An 18,995-nucleotide genomic window follows, 5' to 3' on the forward strand; every position below is an offset into this window, starting at 1 on the left:
ATTTTTCAATTTTTTTTTGTCATCCGATGCCCCTTAATGTGTTTTTTTCGTAAGTATGGGTATAAAATCGGTCGAAACTAGTCGAAAATGGCTAGTCTGAGGCAAATTGTTGTCGCGGGCGGCAGTGCCGTCGCTGGAGCGCGGTAGCGTCGCTATGCCGGAATTCTAAAATTAGCTAAAAAAAGGATTTTAACACTGATTTTGGGTTTTTTAGGTACGTGAAGCTTATTTTTACTTATGTACGAACCCGGGTACCGCCAGTAGGCGCAGCTAAACGTTCGATATTTCGAACATCGATTCGAGTAAGAATCCATCACTTTATTCTATGTTATGAATTGAAATCTAATTATAAATAATACGATATTTTGCGTAATTTAGAAAATTTCGATAATTAATTACAGGTTAGTAATAGAATCGGAACCAATTATTTATTACTGTTTGTCTTGTTTTAACTGATTTTTTGATTTTACAATTTTAAATATACGATAATACACTGGAATTTGTAAGATGATTCAATTGTGTTTTCTTGATGGATGTATTTTTTGTCTTGCATAATTTACAGTTAAATTATAAAACTAAAAATTAAATGTAAATGAGAAATTGTTTGGTTAAGTAAATTAATGAAACAGTTGTCTTACTAGATATCTTGGGAGATGGTGAACGAATTGGGTACGTAGGAAATTCTACCGTGAACATTTCCTCATACCTGATGGGGTATCAATGAATGGCATTTTTGGCACTTATACTGGACGAGATATGGGGATGACCCGATTCACCCTCATACTTGATGAGATATTAAGGGATAGTACTTTTGGCGCTCATACTGGACGGGGTATGGGGACTGCCGATTAGTTGATAAGTTTTGTTATGGGTTCACACATGGTGGGACATCCCTATGGACCCCCAGGGATACCAGTAAGCAAATAAAAAAGAAAAAATTGTTGTTCTAGTTAATTGAATACGATATTATGATGTTGTTTGTGTTATTGTCTCTATAGATCAGTTTTGGAAAGCTCGCTACAATAAGTATGCAATAAATAATTTTATTTATGATAAATAAATTTACTTAATTTAAGAGCTATATTAGTTGTTTTTATGATTTTTACCAACTTTCATTTCTGTATCGGTGAGTAGTGTGATATTCTTATTGGGTTAGTATAGCTTACCATTTCATTAACCATTTCAGATCAATATGACCAAGATTCAGATTCTGATCAATAAGGAGGTTGTGAATAGTTCACCACCCGAACTTTCTTGAAAAGCTAGCGAAGGTCGTAATTGGATACCTAATTATTTACTTTTATTTATTTCTTGATTTTTTACTTATTCTTTTAGAATGGTCATTCTCGTAACTCTATTGGGTATTCTAAATTATTGTGTAAGGAATGTAAACCCTAACTCTATTATTTCGTTTCTACATTCAATTCATGTTTTTATCTTCTTTTCAAGTTATGGGGCGTTACAATATAAGTATTTTGTTTCACTATCCATACTCCATGTTCCGTCTCTTTTACACGCTACACTCGGAAGAGTGCAGCTCTGGTCCAATTTCTGGTGCTATATCATCTGTAAATGATAAATAATGAGCATACATAAGCTCAGTAAAATAAATTCAAATCATAAACATAGCATGTAAATCCAGTTAAATGCCTACTCTCTTAGGTCCCCACTTCCATTAGCACGCCATCGTCCCTACCCACACTCTTTTCCTCTTACTCACTTACCCTTATTGTAATTAGAACTCTCATTGAAGAAAATCGTCAACTCTTACCATTTCTTATCACATGAAGTCACCACAATAGACCACACAAACAGTACCAAACGTACATGTCCACTCGACCTTAAACCGACCACACACCCACACTATTACTCCTCATATAAAGTCCCCCAGCCATCACCAATATTGGCCACCCATTTACCTCCCTTTTTGTCACTGCTCGAACCCCAATTGGCCACCCACTCACACTGTTACCCATTCATTCTATCACCAATATCAGCGATCTAACTCCTCCCCAATTCCATCAATCATCGACCATAAACTTGCCACACACTCACAACGTTGCCCGTTTATTCCATCACCAATGTGGGTGACCCAACTCATCCCCAATTCCATCAATCCTCGATCATAAACTGGCCACATACTCACACTGTTACCCTTTCAATAACTCCTTAACCAGCACCAACATCAGTGACCCCACTTATCTCCAGTATCAACAACCATCAATTGCCAAAATCGGCATATCCATCCACGAAAATACCATAAGTAGAGTTATATAATGTCCACAATCACAGTCAATTATCATACATGCATGTATATTCAACAGACACACGAAATAGTTCGTGCATGCATACATAACTAACAAACACAGAAACTAGCTCATTTTACTGTCCGCACACATGTGCAATCAACGTAGTTCATACACATACTCATTACTCTTATCTTATAATGTATACACACACACCTCTAATGTATGTTTTCACCACGCCCTCACTCACTGTTTCTATTTTTTTCTCATCTGTATCTCTCTGTCTCTCTCTGATCTCACCCAATTGTCCCTCTCAGACCACTCCCTCTCACTGGTATCTCTCTCTCTCATCTTCCCCAATTGTCCCTCTCAGACCACTCCCACAGTCACTCACTACTCTACTCCCAGCCTAACTTTTGAGATCTCTAAGTTTCCTCTCTCTTTGATGACTGTCCTGTATTCACCTACACATTTTTACATTTCCTTGCCCAATTCATACATTATTCAGATTTCCTCTCCCTCTGGTGACATTCTGATATATATATATATATATATATATACCGATATAGATTTATACAGCTTTTATCTTTGCATTCTCGATCATCCCTCCCGCACGATTCCCTCACGCTTTCTCCTACCAGACTTCCTCCTCTCGATTCACTTTCTGATCGACTTTCCTAGACGAGTCATTCCTCCTTCTACGGCTCCCTATCCTCTCGGTTAAATATACTCTCTCTCGTCTAGGGTTTAATACACAAGTATTCATTTTCAAGTAAGAATTTAACTACAAATTGTCATTTCAGTGTTTGAATTTCGAATTTACAATACTTTCTGCCTCCATCATCCTCAACACAGCCACAACTCACTCAATCACCTTAATCGTCTCCTCCTTCTCCAGCTCTCTCTCAATTACTCGACCGACTGCCTCTTCTCCTCTCTTCTCCCTCTTTTTTTTTTTTTCTCTTCATCCTATTTATACTCAACCTGCTAAATCATCCAAACCATCTATTCTCATCCCTTAATCTGAACTGTCCCTTCTCACTGCTCCCCCCTCTTCTATACATATATATATTATTTTTTTTTATAAACCCAATTATTACACTACTACTAGTAATAATAATAATAATAATAGTAAGGAGAGTAAGAAAGTGGGAGAAAGAAAAAAAAAAAAGAAATTATAGTAATGATGTATAAAATTTATATTATTGATACAAATAACAAAAAATTAATAGTGATAATAAAAAAAAATAAATGATAATAATGTAATTATAATAATGATAATTATAGTAGCATCTATATATAAAAAAAGGACAATCCAATGATTATGATTTGCTTGATTAATTATTCCACACCTTCTTCCCTTCTACCAAAACATCGTTAGCACAAATAAATTATAAAAAGCATAATTATTAAACCAATCAACCTAATCAAAACGACAACATTTTGTTTCATTTGAAGTTCACTAATTAGGCATTACCTTTTCTAAATGCTTACATTCAATTATAGGAAAACCACAAGAAGACTCTTTCATAAAATGGTAAAGAGGGAGGAAGACAAAATATGACCCGTTTTAACATTTCGTTATTCGTCGTAAATAATTTTCGGTATACTATTAAAAGTTTTTTCAATTAAAATATATATTTAATATAAATCTGATACTAAACGAGAAATAGATTAAATATCTATTAATCTTTTATGACAAAAATAATTTTAATCCGTTAAAAATTGTTTTGATTGATTGTATTTCATTAAATATTATAGTCTTATATATAAATTTTTTAGGACGAAAAAAGAAATAGATAAACTGACCAAGAAAAAGTTATTTTCTTTATCTTTTTCAGAACTGGACTGGCCCAAAAAAAGGAAGAAAAAAAAAAAGAAACCAAGAAAAAGAAAAATAAAAAGAATGGGCTGGGTTTTGAAAAAAAAAAAATATATATATATATACATATATATAGTTTTAGGCTCATCTTTTATATTTTCCCTATTTCTTTTTTGGCCTACTCTTCTTTTCTTTGTTCTTCAATCATGCCCCTTTTTCTCTTTTTTGTCATATTTTCAAAATTCCCCATATTTTCATTTCTCTTTTTCATTTACGCCCTAAATTTTTCTAGTACAAATATAAATATAATTTTAAATTTTGGCTAAAGATGTAATAAAATATTTTTTATCACACGAACTACAACTGAACGTATTAATATAAAGTAATTTTGTTTATCATTCATACGAAAAAATATGTGAAAAAATATACGATAAAATATTTAACTCGCATAAGATGACATCTGAACTTATTAAAATAAAACCATCATTCTGTGCGATGTTTATAATGAAAAAGCATGTGATTAAATTTTTTTCTCAAATACAAAAGTATTAAATTTTCTTCAAACTAAACATAAAAAGAAATTAATTATACGTTATTTTTGCAGTGATTATATATATATATATATTATTTTGAAATGTTTTGTGTTTATCCCTAAACACTTATTCAAATTTTTTTTCTTTTCCCTCCACTTCATGCCACAATAAATTTCTAATGTGTTTCTGCTTGTGAAATCTATTCCTACCCATCTCTTTCATTATATATACACACACACACACACATATATATATATATACATTTTATTTTTGTTGTTCTTTTTTCTTCAAATATCTCCATAAGTTCCCAATCCCCCCACACCACACACACACACACACTCTCTCTCTCTCTCTTTTGTTTTACTTCTAGCTTATATATATATATACATATTTAATTATTTGTCCTTATTTTAACTTCGTTGACTTTTATTTCTTCATCTTCTTACTCTATTCGGTCCCACCTCCACCCATTTGGATTTTTCTAGTTGTAAGTGATTTCTCATCTCTTGTAAAAATACTTTAATTGAAATATTACTTTAGGCATTAGATTTAAGGGCAAAAAAAAAAAAATGCTGTATGTGCTGTTTATGTCCGGATATTTTACGAGTGATTTCTATGTGCTATTTTATATATTTCGATCTATTAATATTATATTAAGCTTTATGGATTCATGTTTGATGAGCATTTGATAATTTTTTTTTTTAATTTTTAGTTGATGACAACAAAATAAGTGTAGAAAATTGATATGTATGAAGTTTTGATTATTGTTTTATAGTTGATGGACATTTTATATTTATGAAATTTTGATGGATATATATATATATATATTTTAATTCTTTAAAGTTATATTTGGACACTTGGATATGCTTCTACTTTGTGAAACCTTGACTTGCATTGGATATTAATGAATATATATATATATATATACACATATTGAACACTTAGATATGCATGAATCCTTCTATATATATTGGACACGCATTGATAGATACTTGAATAATAAACTATTGATTTGTACTTTATAAAGGATATTGTAATTGAAGTTGAACATTAGAAAATTGGACTTAGATAATAAATATTTTGGATTATGAAAATAATTTGTGATTTATGAAAAAAAAAAATATTATTATCCAGTAAAAGGAAGAATCCAAATTGACGATGAGCATTAGCAAACGTACCAAGTGGAATGCTGGCGATTGGAAATAAATAAAAAAAAAGGCGGCGGCGGCGGCGGCGGAAAGGAACAGAGAGAAAGTGGCGGAGTGAAAAAATTTGGAGAGGTTGCGAGCTTTATAAACATGAATTTTTACAAACACAGACTATAAATATATTCTAGTGGGAAGCAACATAAATCTGAACAGGAATGTAAAACCTTCAATTTGAAATTTTAATTTTTTTTAAAAGATGAAATCGACAATCTCTACTCTTCTCTTAATAAACCCTTCAAAATCTAGTGTAAATAGGGAACTGCACACAACATGAGAAATAAACATGATGTACACGATTAATCAAGCGTTGTTTCTTGACATGAATGTACGAACCATATTATGTTTGTATAGACGAAGAGCCAGTAAGAGCAGTACCTTCTTCAACCTTCTTGCATCCGTCAACAACACTCTTATTTTCTTCCATTTCCTTGGCAGTGTCGTAAGATGCGTGCAACCCAAACAACAAATAGTAAATCAATAGAAAAGCAGTCCAGATGGCAAATCTCTCGAAGGAAGCTTTATCTATGGATCCTAGCAAGAATATATTGATGGCAATAGAAGCTGATGGCAGCCATGGCACCAATGGGACGCCCCACAATTTGGGTTGCCTTGCTTGTGGGACAACTAGGACAAGACCCAGGGTGCCTAACAGCCAAATTGGCAGTATAATGCAATATCCAATCCAGCCAGTTTCAGTTGCAGCCCAGCATATAGCAGCGGCTATTGAGGATCCAAGAATTAAGAGGAGGCAAATGAGGAACTTGTTGCGGTCTGCTGAGGATGTCACGCCAGCGACATAGTAACGTCGGACTAGAAGAGCGACTGCGACGAGCATGAAGATAAAAAGTGTGGATATGGAAAGGAGGTTGGCAAGAATATCGAGTTTTGTAAAGAAGCCGATGAATGCAGTAGCTGAAAGCATGAAGACCGTGGCATTAACTGGGGTACCAGTCTTTGGACTGACGTGAGCGAACCATGGTGGCATCATGTGGGTGCGAGCAATGTGGGTTAGGTACCTGGCTTGACCCACGGCTGCCACCAAAAGGACTGTGGTCATGCCTTTTAGTGCACCGGCAGCAACAATATACTTGGCCCAATCTAACCCGGCAGCAGAAAATGCAACTGAGTAGGGAGCGTTAATGTCAACTTCTTTGTAGTTCTGCATCATGCACAACACCACAGACAATACGCAATACAACGCTGTTGTGACCGCCATGGAGCCGACAAGACCAATAGGGATATCACGAGCAGGGTTCTTGGTCTCTTCTGCCATGGTTGACACAGCATCAAAGCCAACATAAGCGAAAAATAGAACAGCAGCGGCCTTGAAGACACCATGAGCACCAAAGGGAGCAAAGTCGGAGTAGTTACTGGGATCGGCTTTTGTAAAGCCAGCGACGATAATAAAGAGAATGACAAACATATGAATAATGGAAGCGACGTAGTTGAAACGAGAGGAGCCCTTGGTGCTGAGGACAGCGAGGATGCAGATGATTGCACAGACAAGGACCGCGATAGGATCAAGGTGGCCATAGTTTTCTCCCATGCTAGGGACGATGATGCGAAAGGCTTCAGGGTCGCGGTTGCAAAGAGTGGCGAAATATGATGTCCATGTCCGTGACACGGCTGCTCCGCCCACCACGTACTCTAAGAGGATGTTGCCTGCCGCAATGAAGGCCACAAAGTCACCTAGCTCTACCCTTAGGTATGCGAATGATCCACCTATAAACAAACGCAAAGGGTTCTAATCAACTTAGTATCCAACAATAAAGCTACCTAAAATCCAATCAAAACCATAATTAAGTATATATTATTTGAGAAGTTACTGTTAAATGATAACTAGATATTTTTTTCATGTTATATACAGATTATAATTTTAAAAATTTATTATATATAATGTGTAATTTATAATAAATTAAAAATTAAAATTGTAGCAGATAGGATTTTCATTCAAATATTTTCATGTCATTTAAATAAATTAACAATAAAAAAAAATATTAATAGTTTTCTTATTATAACTACACTAAGATCATTAGCTTTTTCCTTTTGTTTATAACAGTTACATATAATAATTTATATTTCTTTCCTTAATGTTCTCCCTATTTTCATTTCTTTCAACAATAGCATCACAATACTATTTCTATTTTAATTCTTTTAAATTATTTTATGAAAATTAAAATCTATATGAAGTAAACATATAAATATGATATATATCATGTTCATATATTAACTATATATATTAATACCAAGATTTTGTAAATTATATATTCTATTTATGAAAATAATAAAATATAATGATCTTATCACAATCTTAATACTATAGTGGTGATACTAAATATTATTTTAGTGTCTCCAATTATTAACAAAAATAAAATATCAGCCACGAAGATAAGGATCTTCATCGATTAGTACTATAAAATTTTCAAAGTGTTAAAATAACAAATCGTTGACCAATTTTTCCAAAATAAAAAGTCGTACTTTTCCAAAACCAAAAGTCATTGGGCAAAGTATGAAAATGAGAAAGTTATTTTTGACTGATGACAAAATGAAAGTTGAATATCATACTGTCCTAATCATACCATGAGCTACAGACAAAACCCAATAAAATACTGCCATGTATATACTCTAAGCATGCAAACTATACTGGATGCGTCTTTCACACACACTAAAAGTCAAAAGTCAACTTTAAAATCCCTAGGCATGTCAGACTAACTGCAAGATTCTTCATTTTATCATCAAAAGATTCTGCCCTACGTTTGTTTCTTTAAAAACAAAATAAATAATTTGAGCTATATATTAATAGGAAATACTAACTAAATATTTAAAAATCTTTAGCCTGCATATCAATTTCTTTGATAATTATAATTATTTTTAAAAAAATTTCTAATCTATAATCAAAAGGCGTTGAACTCAACACGTGGCTTTGTTACTTTTCCCAGAAAAAAAAAAAAGAAGACATGGTTTTCTCATTTCTACATTTCCAATGACAATCACGGATCAAGTGTGTGCCGTCTGGTCTTACACGTATCCAAACGAAGACCTTTATTAGGTATCAAAAGTTTCTTAAATAAACTAAAATTTTCAAATTTTAAATTTATATTTAACGTAATTTTTTTTAAAAAAAATCAGAATTTCATGAAAAATAATTATATACTCCACAAAATGCTATTAAGTATGGTAATATAATTAAGTTCATGTTAATCTTTATTTAACAAAAAATTATCATATTCATTAGGTGTATTTTTGGAATATACTCAGTGATTTTTCTTAATTTCATACCTAAAAAACTAAGGAACGATGTTAATTTCATTTGTAGTGAAAAAACTAAGAAAAGTAAGAAATGATATTAGTTTTTCACACGTAAAAAAACAAAAAAATTAATCAGGAGTGATTTTCCTTAATTTCACACGTAAAAAACTAAGGAATAATATTAATTAAGGCATAATTTAGTTTTTAAATTGAAATTTTGGTATTTAATTTGAGTGAATGATATTAGCGGTTAGCCTGACAAGAAAACAAATTAATATATTTGATACGATAATAAAAAAACAAATCGCTGATGATTAGAATAGAAATAAAAAATACCGGCAACGGGGATCTCGACGGCGAATTCAGTGTAGCAGAAAACGGAGAGCATTGCAGAGATTCCAGAGACAACATAAGACAGGACAACGGCCGGTCCGGCGTGTTGGCGTGATTCAAGACCAGTTAGCACGAAGATGCCGGAGCCAACTACGGCGCCGATTCCAAACCACATGAGGTCCCACCACGTTAAACTCTTCTTCATCTCGTGCTCACTCCGTGCCTTGATTTCATGGAGCTCCGTTGTATCCAAGGATCGAGTCATGAGCCGATCCGCCAATCTTTTAGGCGTCTCCTTGAGCGCTCTAGCATAGTTCTGAAAACTCTTGAAGGATTCCTCAGGAAGAAAATCGTCTTTTGAGCAAGTGCAACTTCTCCTCCTGATTCCTGTTCCTCCTGCTTCCTCCATCTCTCTAGAAGTTTTAAAATTAATTAAACAGAACCTAATCAGTGACTAATTAACAAAAAATACAAAAATGTAAGTAAATCGCTGGGAAGAAGAAGAAGAAGAAGATACCGTCGAGATTCACGAAAATGATGAGTGTATTGAGTGTGTAAAAGAACGAGAGATCGATGATTCTCTTTCCGACAAAAGATGCACTTAAATATAGAGAATCGAAGCAAGAGAAACGAGAATTCTGGTACAAATCCAACTAAGCGAGAAACAATACCGGCTGTCGCCGAGATTCGCTCATGAGGGAAACCAGAATGGAGAAGATGAAATGCAATAAGAAAACAGGTAGAGAGAGAGAGAGAGAGAGATCTGTAAAAAGAGAATGAGAGTTTTAATCCGAAGAAGGGGGTTTCAAATATAGTGGAGAATAAATCGTTCGGCTTGGTATCTCGCGGGAAATCAGCGACCGAATCAACTGGCATTTGTCGAGGTTCTAACTAATTTTACAATTTAGTCCTCGTATTCTTTCGTTATTACTAATTTTTCCCAAATTACCCCTAACCCCAACTCTCACTAATTTTGCAGTTTAGTCCTCATATTCTTGTTTGTTTTCTATTTTTCCCCAACTTACATATAACTCCAATTCCCACTAATTTTGCAATTTAGTACTCATATTCTTTTTTGTTTCTATTTTTCCAACTTACACAATTCCAGCTCCCACTGATTTTGCAATTTAGTCCTCATATTCTTGTTTATTTGTAATTTTTTCCAACTTACACATCTCCAATTCCCACTAATGTTGCAATTTAGTCCTCATATTCTTTGTTTGTTTTTTTTTCTAATTTCTCCCAACTTACACACAACTCAAATTCCCATAAATTGCCCACTAATTTTGCAATTTAGTCCTCATATTCTTGTTTATTTCTAATTTTTCCCAACTTGCACATAACTCAAATTCCGACTAATGTTGCAATTTATTCCTCATATTCTTTGTTTGTTTTTTTGTCTAATTTCTCCCAACTTACACACAACTCAAATTCCCATAAATTGCCCACTAATTTTGAAATTTAGTCCTCATATTCTTGTTTATTTCTAATTTTTTCCAACTTATACATCTCCAATTCCCACTAATGTTGCAATTTAGTCCTCATATTCTTTGTTTGTTTTTTTTTCTAATTTCTCCCAACTTACACATAACTCAAATTCCCATAAATTGCCCACTAATTTTGCAATTCAGTCCTCACATTCTTGTTTATTTCTAATTTTTTCCAACTTACACATAACTCCAATTCCCACTAATGTTGTAACGAGTCCGGAAATTTAAAATGAAATATATGTATTAAAAAGGTCAAATGCGGAAGTATAATAAAAATTTTGATTTAACATCCCTTACACTAAAACCAAAAACGTGCTCAAAGTATAAAAGAACAAACTAACTAAAAGAGAAACTCGAAAATAAAAGCTATAAATATGACTACGGAGTCTTTAGGCGTCCCCTTCGCCGTCTTCCTGCGGAACGGGCTCGGGAACAATGTCTTCTTGATCTGAAATGATTAAATAAGGAATGAGCTACACCAGCCCAGTAAAAACATCACACTATCTCACCGTGACGGAGGTAAAGGTGGGTAGAAAACACAAAAGAACCAATGGAGCATAGTTTACAACAAACTCGTTTATTAACATAAAAACCTTTACTATCCACTTATCTCGGTGAAATTCATAAAACAATATACGAAAGCAATAACATTATCATCATCACGAAATCATAGAAACTGTATAACATAATACTTATCACGCCTTTTGCATCTCAATCATTACACAACATATTTTTCCTTATTTACCAGCCTACTAGTATCTATGGGGATCCATAGGGGTCCCGCTACCCGTGAACCCTTAACACTTGTAATCAGATTCCAGAGCCGTCCCCATACCCCGTCCGGTATGGGCGCCAAAACTATAAACCTCAATACCCCGTCCGGTATGAGGGTGAAACGGGCCGTCCCCATACCCCGTCCGGTATGGGTGCCAAAACACATAAGATCTCCATACCTCGTCCGGTATGAGAGACCACGATCCCGGTTGGGTTCCCTACGGACCCGGTCCGTCCACTATCTCCCAGGATATCTAGTCAGGCTGACCACATTATACAATTATCAATTCACATAACCTTTCATTCCCCTTTTCCTCAGTCAGCATCATCAATTCGCAAACAAACAAGCAAACCAGTAATTTATGCCAAACAAGACAACATACAATATCGGATTCTCAGTCATTCAACCAAAATCAATAAAACAGTAATATGTGCACACGAAACTATGAAATGAAAACATAAGACATCATACTGCATTTAAAACCGTAAAATAGGCCAAACAACAGCTAACAGACAAACACACCAGACTCGGGCTCCATTAGCGACTTAAAACAATTTCACACATCTGTTGATTCATGAGATACCATTTTATCATTTATTGAACTTTAATACCGTGATAGGAAATAGGGTGAGGGGTCCTTACTCGTTCGGGGTCCGAACACGGCTCCACAGTGCGCCTACAGGCTGTCCCTAATTTTCTCTGAATTTTTTCCGGGGAACTGAAATGCACTACTGGTACTTGCACGTGTCCCAAAAAATCTCAAATAAGACCTAGGCCCCTTTCGGCCAATATCGCAATTCCGGCACGGCGGCTCTGCCGTGCTCCGGCGACAGCACCGCCACTTGCGGCGGTGATTCGCCTCGAGTTGGTCGTTTTCGGCCGTTTCCGGCCGAATTCGGCTACACTTGCATCAGTCCCTGCGATAAAACAACCCTAGGGCCCTCGGGGGGCCAAAAAATTACGAAAAACCGAAGCTTACCGGCGGCGGTGCTCTCGGGTGCGGCGGTTCTCTGACGAAGTTCGTGTTTTGGTGATTCGGCTCCGATCAACCTGTAGAGAAAAGAATGGTGATCACGGTGATATAAAAATTGCATCAAACGGAGGCCGGGAAGGGCCTCATCGGTAGCAAAAACTGAGGAGGGGCGCGGCAGCGCTGCTGGGTTTCGGCCGTGTTTTTCGGCCGTTTGCCCGGGATTTTTGCTCCGATTTGGTCACAGGAGAACTCAGCATGGAAAAACGAGTCGGGGGTATGAAATTTACCTCGATCGGCGGTCGGAAAGCTCCCCAATGCGGCGGCGGGTGGCGGGGGCCGGCTCCTCCGGCGTCTGGTTCGTCTTCTCCGGCGAGGGCAGGCGGCTAGGGTTTTTGTGGTCAGGTGTGGGGGTTTTATTTATACCCTTTTGTCTTTTGATCACAGCCGTCCATTTTGGTTAAATCTAGGCCGTCCGTTCTTGATTGAATCTAGGCCGTCCGTGCGCGTGCATTTGGGCCGTCCGTGCAATTGCATCTGGGCCGTTCGTGCGCATGCTTGATCTGGGCCGTCCGTGCACGCGGGGACGCATCTGGGCCGTCCGATTGCGCGCACGCGGATCGCCCACGTGGCCCGTTCCCCGGTCGACGTGGTCTTACCACGCAGCAGGTCCTGGTTGGCCAGGGCTGCTGACTGGGCCGCTGACGTGGCTGCTGACGTGACGTTGACGGGGCACAATTTTTCTAGATTGCGTTTTGACCCCCAGTTTTCGATTTTCTTTTCAAAAATACCCACAGAATCCTAATTTTCACCCTTTTTTCTCAAAATTAATTTCAATTAAATCCAAATAATATTTTTACCCAATTTTACAATTATTATTATTTTTATTATTATATTAAATTAAATTAAAATAAACAAAATAAAATAAAATAAATAAAAATAAAATTAATAATAATAATAACAATAAATTTAAAATTATTTGGGCGTTACAAATGTTGCAATTTAGTCCTCATATTCTTTGTTTTTTTTTTCTAATTTCTCCCAGCCTACATATAACTCAAATTCCCATAAATTGCTCACGAGTTTTGCAATTCAGTCTTCATATTCTTGTTTATTTCTAATTTTTTCCAACTTACACGTAACTCCAATTCCGACTAATTTTGCAATTCAGTCCTCACGTTCTTGTTCTTTTCCCCCCTAATTTTTCCCAACTCACACAAAACTCCAATTGGCACTAAATTTTGCCATTTAGTCCTCACGTTCTTGTTTATTTATAATTTTTCCCAATTTACAAATAACTCCAATTCCCACTAATTTTGCAATTGAGTCCTCACATTCTTGTTTATTCCTAATTTTTCCCAACTCCCTCCCCTTGGAAACAACGTGCCAAGTAGTTGTGGTCACATAAATGATTCTTATAATAATAAATAATGAGTACTAGTACAATTATTAAAAGCAATGTACCTAGTAAACTTTGTTTTTCCTATTGAATTATGATTTAGATTTGTTATAACCTTAATTAGAAATTAGTTATGATTGAGATTTGTTATTACCTTAATTATATAATTAATTTCTACCTTTTTCGTTTTTATAACAAAAGCCTTGTCAAATTTTTTTAATTTATCGTGTTTATCTTAATTAAAAAAAAAATTAATCAACATAAAATATTTCTTTTACTTAAAAGTATAAAAGGTTAGTGCAGATTAGCCCAACTTAGTCACTGCCGCAAAAATACATAATTTAATTTATTAAATAAATTATTATATACTAGTCGCCGTCAGCATATAATACATTCACAAAATGATGGATTGTACGTCTTCAAGTGAGGTAAAAATTATGATGTTCAAGTAGAATTTTATTTTCTATATTTTCATTTGCATATTTAAAATATTTGTATAAGCTTGTACATTTTTTAAAAAAAAAAAATTATTAAAACTTATACTAAATTGCACATTATTATATATATGATATTCTAATTACAACATTAATTTTTAATATTTTATTTTCATATTTTTTAAAAAATTTATACTATTAGAACTTCTTATAAGAAATTTCACTTATATGAACTTCTATTAATCGTGAATAGTTTTTAATTAACTTAAATTAAGTAACTTGGTCTTCTCACGAGACAGTTAAACAATTTATAAATCTAAGTAATATGCATAAATCTATGTAATTTCAAAATCACTCGTTTCATGATTCAACCTATATATGTTCATTTTTATGTAAATATTTTTACCCTCTTGGAATCTTGTCTATTTTGGTTGGATTTTTGTTGTTATGATTATCTTCTTTTTTATAATCCTTGTTAGCATCGTTTCAGTAATTGAACGAGTTTTTATTTTTCATTAAATTCTGTTTAAAAAAGACGAAAAAAAAATGACTCGTATGATTATAAATCGACTCAACATCATTTATCTTAATTTTAAAATAAATATCGAATTTGGTTAGATTTGATTAAATTTTTGAATTAAACATGTGTTAAATTCGAGTTTAGAAACTACCAAATCCAACTTAGTTGACGACCAACTTTGTAATGCTTCTTTTAGTTCATTACATATATGTATTTTTTTTTAATAAAAAAGTTATATTTAAACGAGTTTAATGATTACGGGTACTTTTTGAAACGATAACAACTTATGAGTTATAATAGGACTTAAAAATATCTAATAGGATAACATAGACAGAAAATAAAAAAAATTGGGCTACCAATGTAATTTTGAAAAGATATGAGCTGAATTAGAAAAAAATAAAGATTTATTGGGTGAAATTTTAAATAACCAAAAAATTTGAGAAATGTTTGCAAAAAATCTTTTTCTTCATTGGGATGGAAATACTATTCTAATTATATCTGTCCGACGGAAGTTAATTCTCGATGGCAAGAACACAGCAAGTCAAACCCCAAAATAGCCACGAGAACATAGAAATGATAAAATTTGTGCAAAAGTATTTACAATTTTACAGTAAATTCCCTAAAGAAATTACTGATCTACGAACTCGAACAACTTAGTTTCAAACTTGGAGTCAGCTATTGTTATGTAAAAATTTATGTATAAAGTCAAAAAATCCGACATATATATATATATTACTCTTGTTTTAATAATACAATTAGAGATGACAAAGAGTCGGATTTGAGGTGGGTTTTATTCTAGCGCTCGGACCGAGGAAAAAAAAAAGCCACATCGGCAGCCACGTCAGCAGGCCCGGTCAACAGTCCCGGCCAACCGGGGCCTGCCACGCGGGAAGACCACGTCGCTCCTGAACGGGCCACGTTGGCGATCCGCGTGGGCGCGATCGGACGGCCCAGATCAATCGCGCGATCGGACGGCCCAGATACAATCGCACGGACGGCCCAGATTCAATCAAAAACGAACGGCGCAGATTAAAAAAAAATGGACGGCTGAGATCAAAAGGAAAGGGGTTATAAATAGAACCCCCACACCAGACCACAAACCCTAGCCGCCTGCCGCTCGCCGGAGAAGACGAACCAGAGGCCGACCGCCGCCACCCGCCGCCGTACCGGGGAAATTTTCGACCGCCGATCGAGGTAAATTTCATACCCCCTACTCGTTTTTCCACGCTGATTCCTCCTGTGGCCAAATCGAAGCCAAAATCCCGGCCAAACGGCCGGAATACGCGGCCGAAGACCAGCGGCGCCGCCGCGCCCCCTCTTGGTTTTTGCCTCCGACGAGGCCCTTCCCGGCCTCCATTTGATGCAATTTTTATATCACCGTGATCACCATTCTTTTCTCTACAGGTTGACCGGAGCCGAATCACCAAAACACGAACCTCGCCGGAGAGCCGCCGCACCCGAGAGCGCCGCCGCCGGTAAGCTCCGTTTTTCCGTGATTTTTTGGCCCCCCGAGGGCCCTAGGGTTGTTTTCTCACAGGGACTGATGCGAGTGTGGCCGAATTCGGCCGAAAACGGCCGAAAGCAGCCAACCCGAGGCGACTCGCCGCCGTGCCGGAGTTGCGATTTGGGCCGAAAGAGGCCCTGGGCCTAATTTGGGTTTTTTTTGGAATACGTGCAGGTACCGTTAGTGTGTTTCAGTTCCCCGGGAAAAATTCAGGAAAAATTAGGGATGGCCTGTAGGCGCACTGTGAATCGTATTCGGATCCCGAAAACAAGTAAGGACCCCTCACCCTATTTACTATCACGGTATTAAAGTTCAAAATGATAAAACGGTATTTCTTGAATTAACGCATGTCTGAAATTGCTTAAGGTTGCTAATGGAGCCCGAGTCTAGTGTGATTGATGATTTACTGTTATTTGGCCTGTTTTACAGCTTTAAATACATTATGAGGTTTGATGTGTTCATTTTATAGTTTCGAGTGCATATATTACTGTTTTATTAATTATGGGTTGAATGACTGAAGAACTGATACTGTGTAACGGCCCCGAAAAATATTAAAAAAGAAATGAGTATTTAAATATATCGAATGCGGAAGCGAGATCAAAATTTCAGTTAACATCCCTTACACGAAAAAACCAAAAAAAACGTACTTAAAATATAAAAGGTTAAACTAACTAAGAAAGAAAACTCGAAAATAAACTATGCGTATGACTACAGAGTCTCTAGGCATCCCCTTCGTCGTCCTCCTGCGGAACGGGCTCGGGAACCATGTCTTCCTGATCTGAAATGGTTAATTAAGGAGTGAGCTACACTAGCCCAGTAAGAACATCACGATATCTCACCGTCACGGAGATAAAGGTGGGTAGAAAACCAAAAAAAGACCAATGGAGCATAATTTACAATAAACTCGTTTATTAACATGAAAACCTTTACCATCCACTTACCTCGGTGGAATTTATGAAAATAATATAAGAAAAATAATAACATTATCACAATCATGGAATAATATAAGCTGTAAAACATAGCACTTATCACGCCTTTTGTAATTCAATCATTATACAACATATCCTTTTCTCATTTACCAGCCTACTAGTATCCATGGGGGTCCCTAGGGGTCCCGCTACCCGTTAACCTTTAACATTCATAATCAGTTTCCAGGGCCGTCCCCATACCCCGTCCGGTATGGGCGCCAAAACCATAAACCTCAATACCCCGTCCGGTATGAGGGTGAAACGGGCCGTCCCCATACCCCGTCCGGTATGGGCGCCAAAACCATAAGATCTCCATGCCCCGTCCGGCATGTGAGACCACAATCCCGGTAGGGTTCCCTACGGACCCAGTCCGTCCACCATCTCCCAGGATATCTAGTCAGGCTGACCCCATCATACAATTATCAGTCTATACAATGTTTCATTTCCCTTTTTCCTCAATAAGCATCATCAATTCACATTTAAACAAGCAAATCGTAATTCATGCCGAACAGACAACATACAGTATCAGTTCTTCAGTCATTCAACCCATAATTAATAAAACAGTAATATATGCATTCGAAACTATAAAATGAACACATCAAACCCCATAATGCATTTAAAGCTGTAAAACAGTGTAAAACATGCCAAACAACAGTAAATCATTAATCACACTAGACTCGGGCTCCATTAGCAACCTTAAGCAATTTCACACATGCGTTAATTCAAGAAATACCGTTTTATCATTTTGAACTTTAATACCGTGATAGGAAATAGGGTGAGGGGTCCTTACTTGTTTTCGGGATCCGAATACGATTCACAGTGCTCCTGCAGGCTGTCCCTAATTTTCCCTGAATTTTTCCCGGGGAACTGAAACACACTAACAGTACCTGCACGTGTTCCAAAAAAAATCCAAATTAGGCCCAGGGCCTCTTTCGGCCCAAATCGCAACTCCGGCACGGCGGCTCCGCCGTGCTCCGGCGACGGCGCCGCCGCTGGCGGCGGCGAGTCACCTCGGGTTGACTGTTTTCGGCCGTTTTTGGCCGAATTCGGCCACACTCGCATTGGTCCTTGTCAGGAAACAACCCTAGGGCCCTCGGGGGGCCAAAAAATCACGGAAAAGCGGAGCTTACCGGCGGCGGCGCTCTCGGGTACGGCGACTCTCCGGCGAGGTTCGTGTTTTGGTGATTTGGCTTCGGTCAACCTGTAGAGAAAAGAATGGTGATCACGGTGATATAAAAATTGCATCGAACGGAGGCCGGGAAGGGCCTCGTCGGAGGCAAAAACCGAGAGGGGGCGCGGCGGCGCCGCTGGGCTTCGGCCGCGTATTCCGGCCGTTTGGCCGGGATTTCAGCTTCGATTTGGCCATAGGAGGAATCAGTGGGGAAAAACGAGTCGGGGGTATGAAATTTACCTCGATCGGCGGTCGGAAATTTCCCCGGTGCGGCGGCGAGTGGCGGCGGGTGGCGGCGGTCGGCCTCTGGTTCGTCTTCTCCGGCGAGCGGCTGGCGGCTAGGGTTTGTGGTCTGGTGTGGGGGTTCTATTTA

The 18,995-nt window shown here is 36.8% G+C and overlaps 1 protein-coding gene across 1 annotated transcript; it reads right to left on the minus strand.

Moving 5' to 3' along the window:
- Positions 1-5,969: 5,969 nt before the first annotated feature.
- On the minus strand, positions 5,970-10,205 carry LOC110819638 (cationic amino acid transporter 1). Its single transcript, XM_022048896.2, has 3 exons — positions 9,909-10,205; positions 9,395-9,804; positions 5,970-7,531 (listed from the first exon to the last, which is right to left on the minus strand). The coding sequence occupies exons 2-3, from the start codon at positions 9,798-9,800 to the stop codon at positions 6,147-6,149; spliced, it is 1,791 nt and encodes a 596-aa protein (XP_021904588.1). The 5' UTR covers positions 9,801-9,804; positions 9,909-10,205; the 3' UTR covers positions 5,970-6,146.
- Between the last annotated feature and the right edge of the window lie 8,790 nt (positions 10,206-18,995).

The sequence above is a fragment of the Carica papaya genome, chromosome 9 (assembly GCF_054855325.1).
Source record: "Carica papaya isolate Zhongbai chromosome 9, ASM5485532v1, whole genome shotgun sequence".
Classification (NCBI taxonomy): Eukaryota; Viridiplantae; Streptophyta; class Magnoliopsida; order Brassicales; family Caricaceae; genus Carica; species Carica papaya.

Coding starts and splice junctions, on each gene's coding strand:
- LOC110819638 (XM_022048896.2), bottom strand. CDS start 9,800: ATGGAGGAAGCAGGAGGAACAGGAATCAGGAGGAGAAGTTGCACTTGC. Junction 7,532..9,394: donor CGTCGAGATCCCCGTTGCCG/GTATTTTTTATT, acceptor GTTTGTTTATAG/GTGGATCATTCGCATACCTA.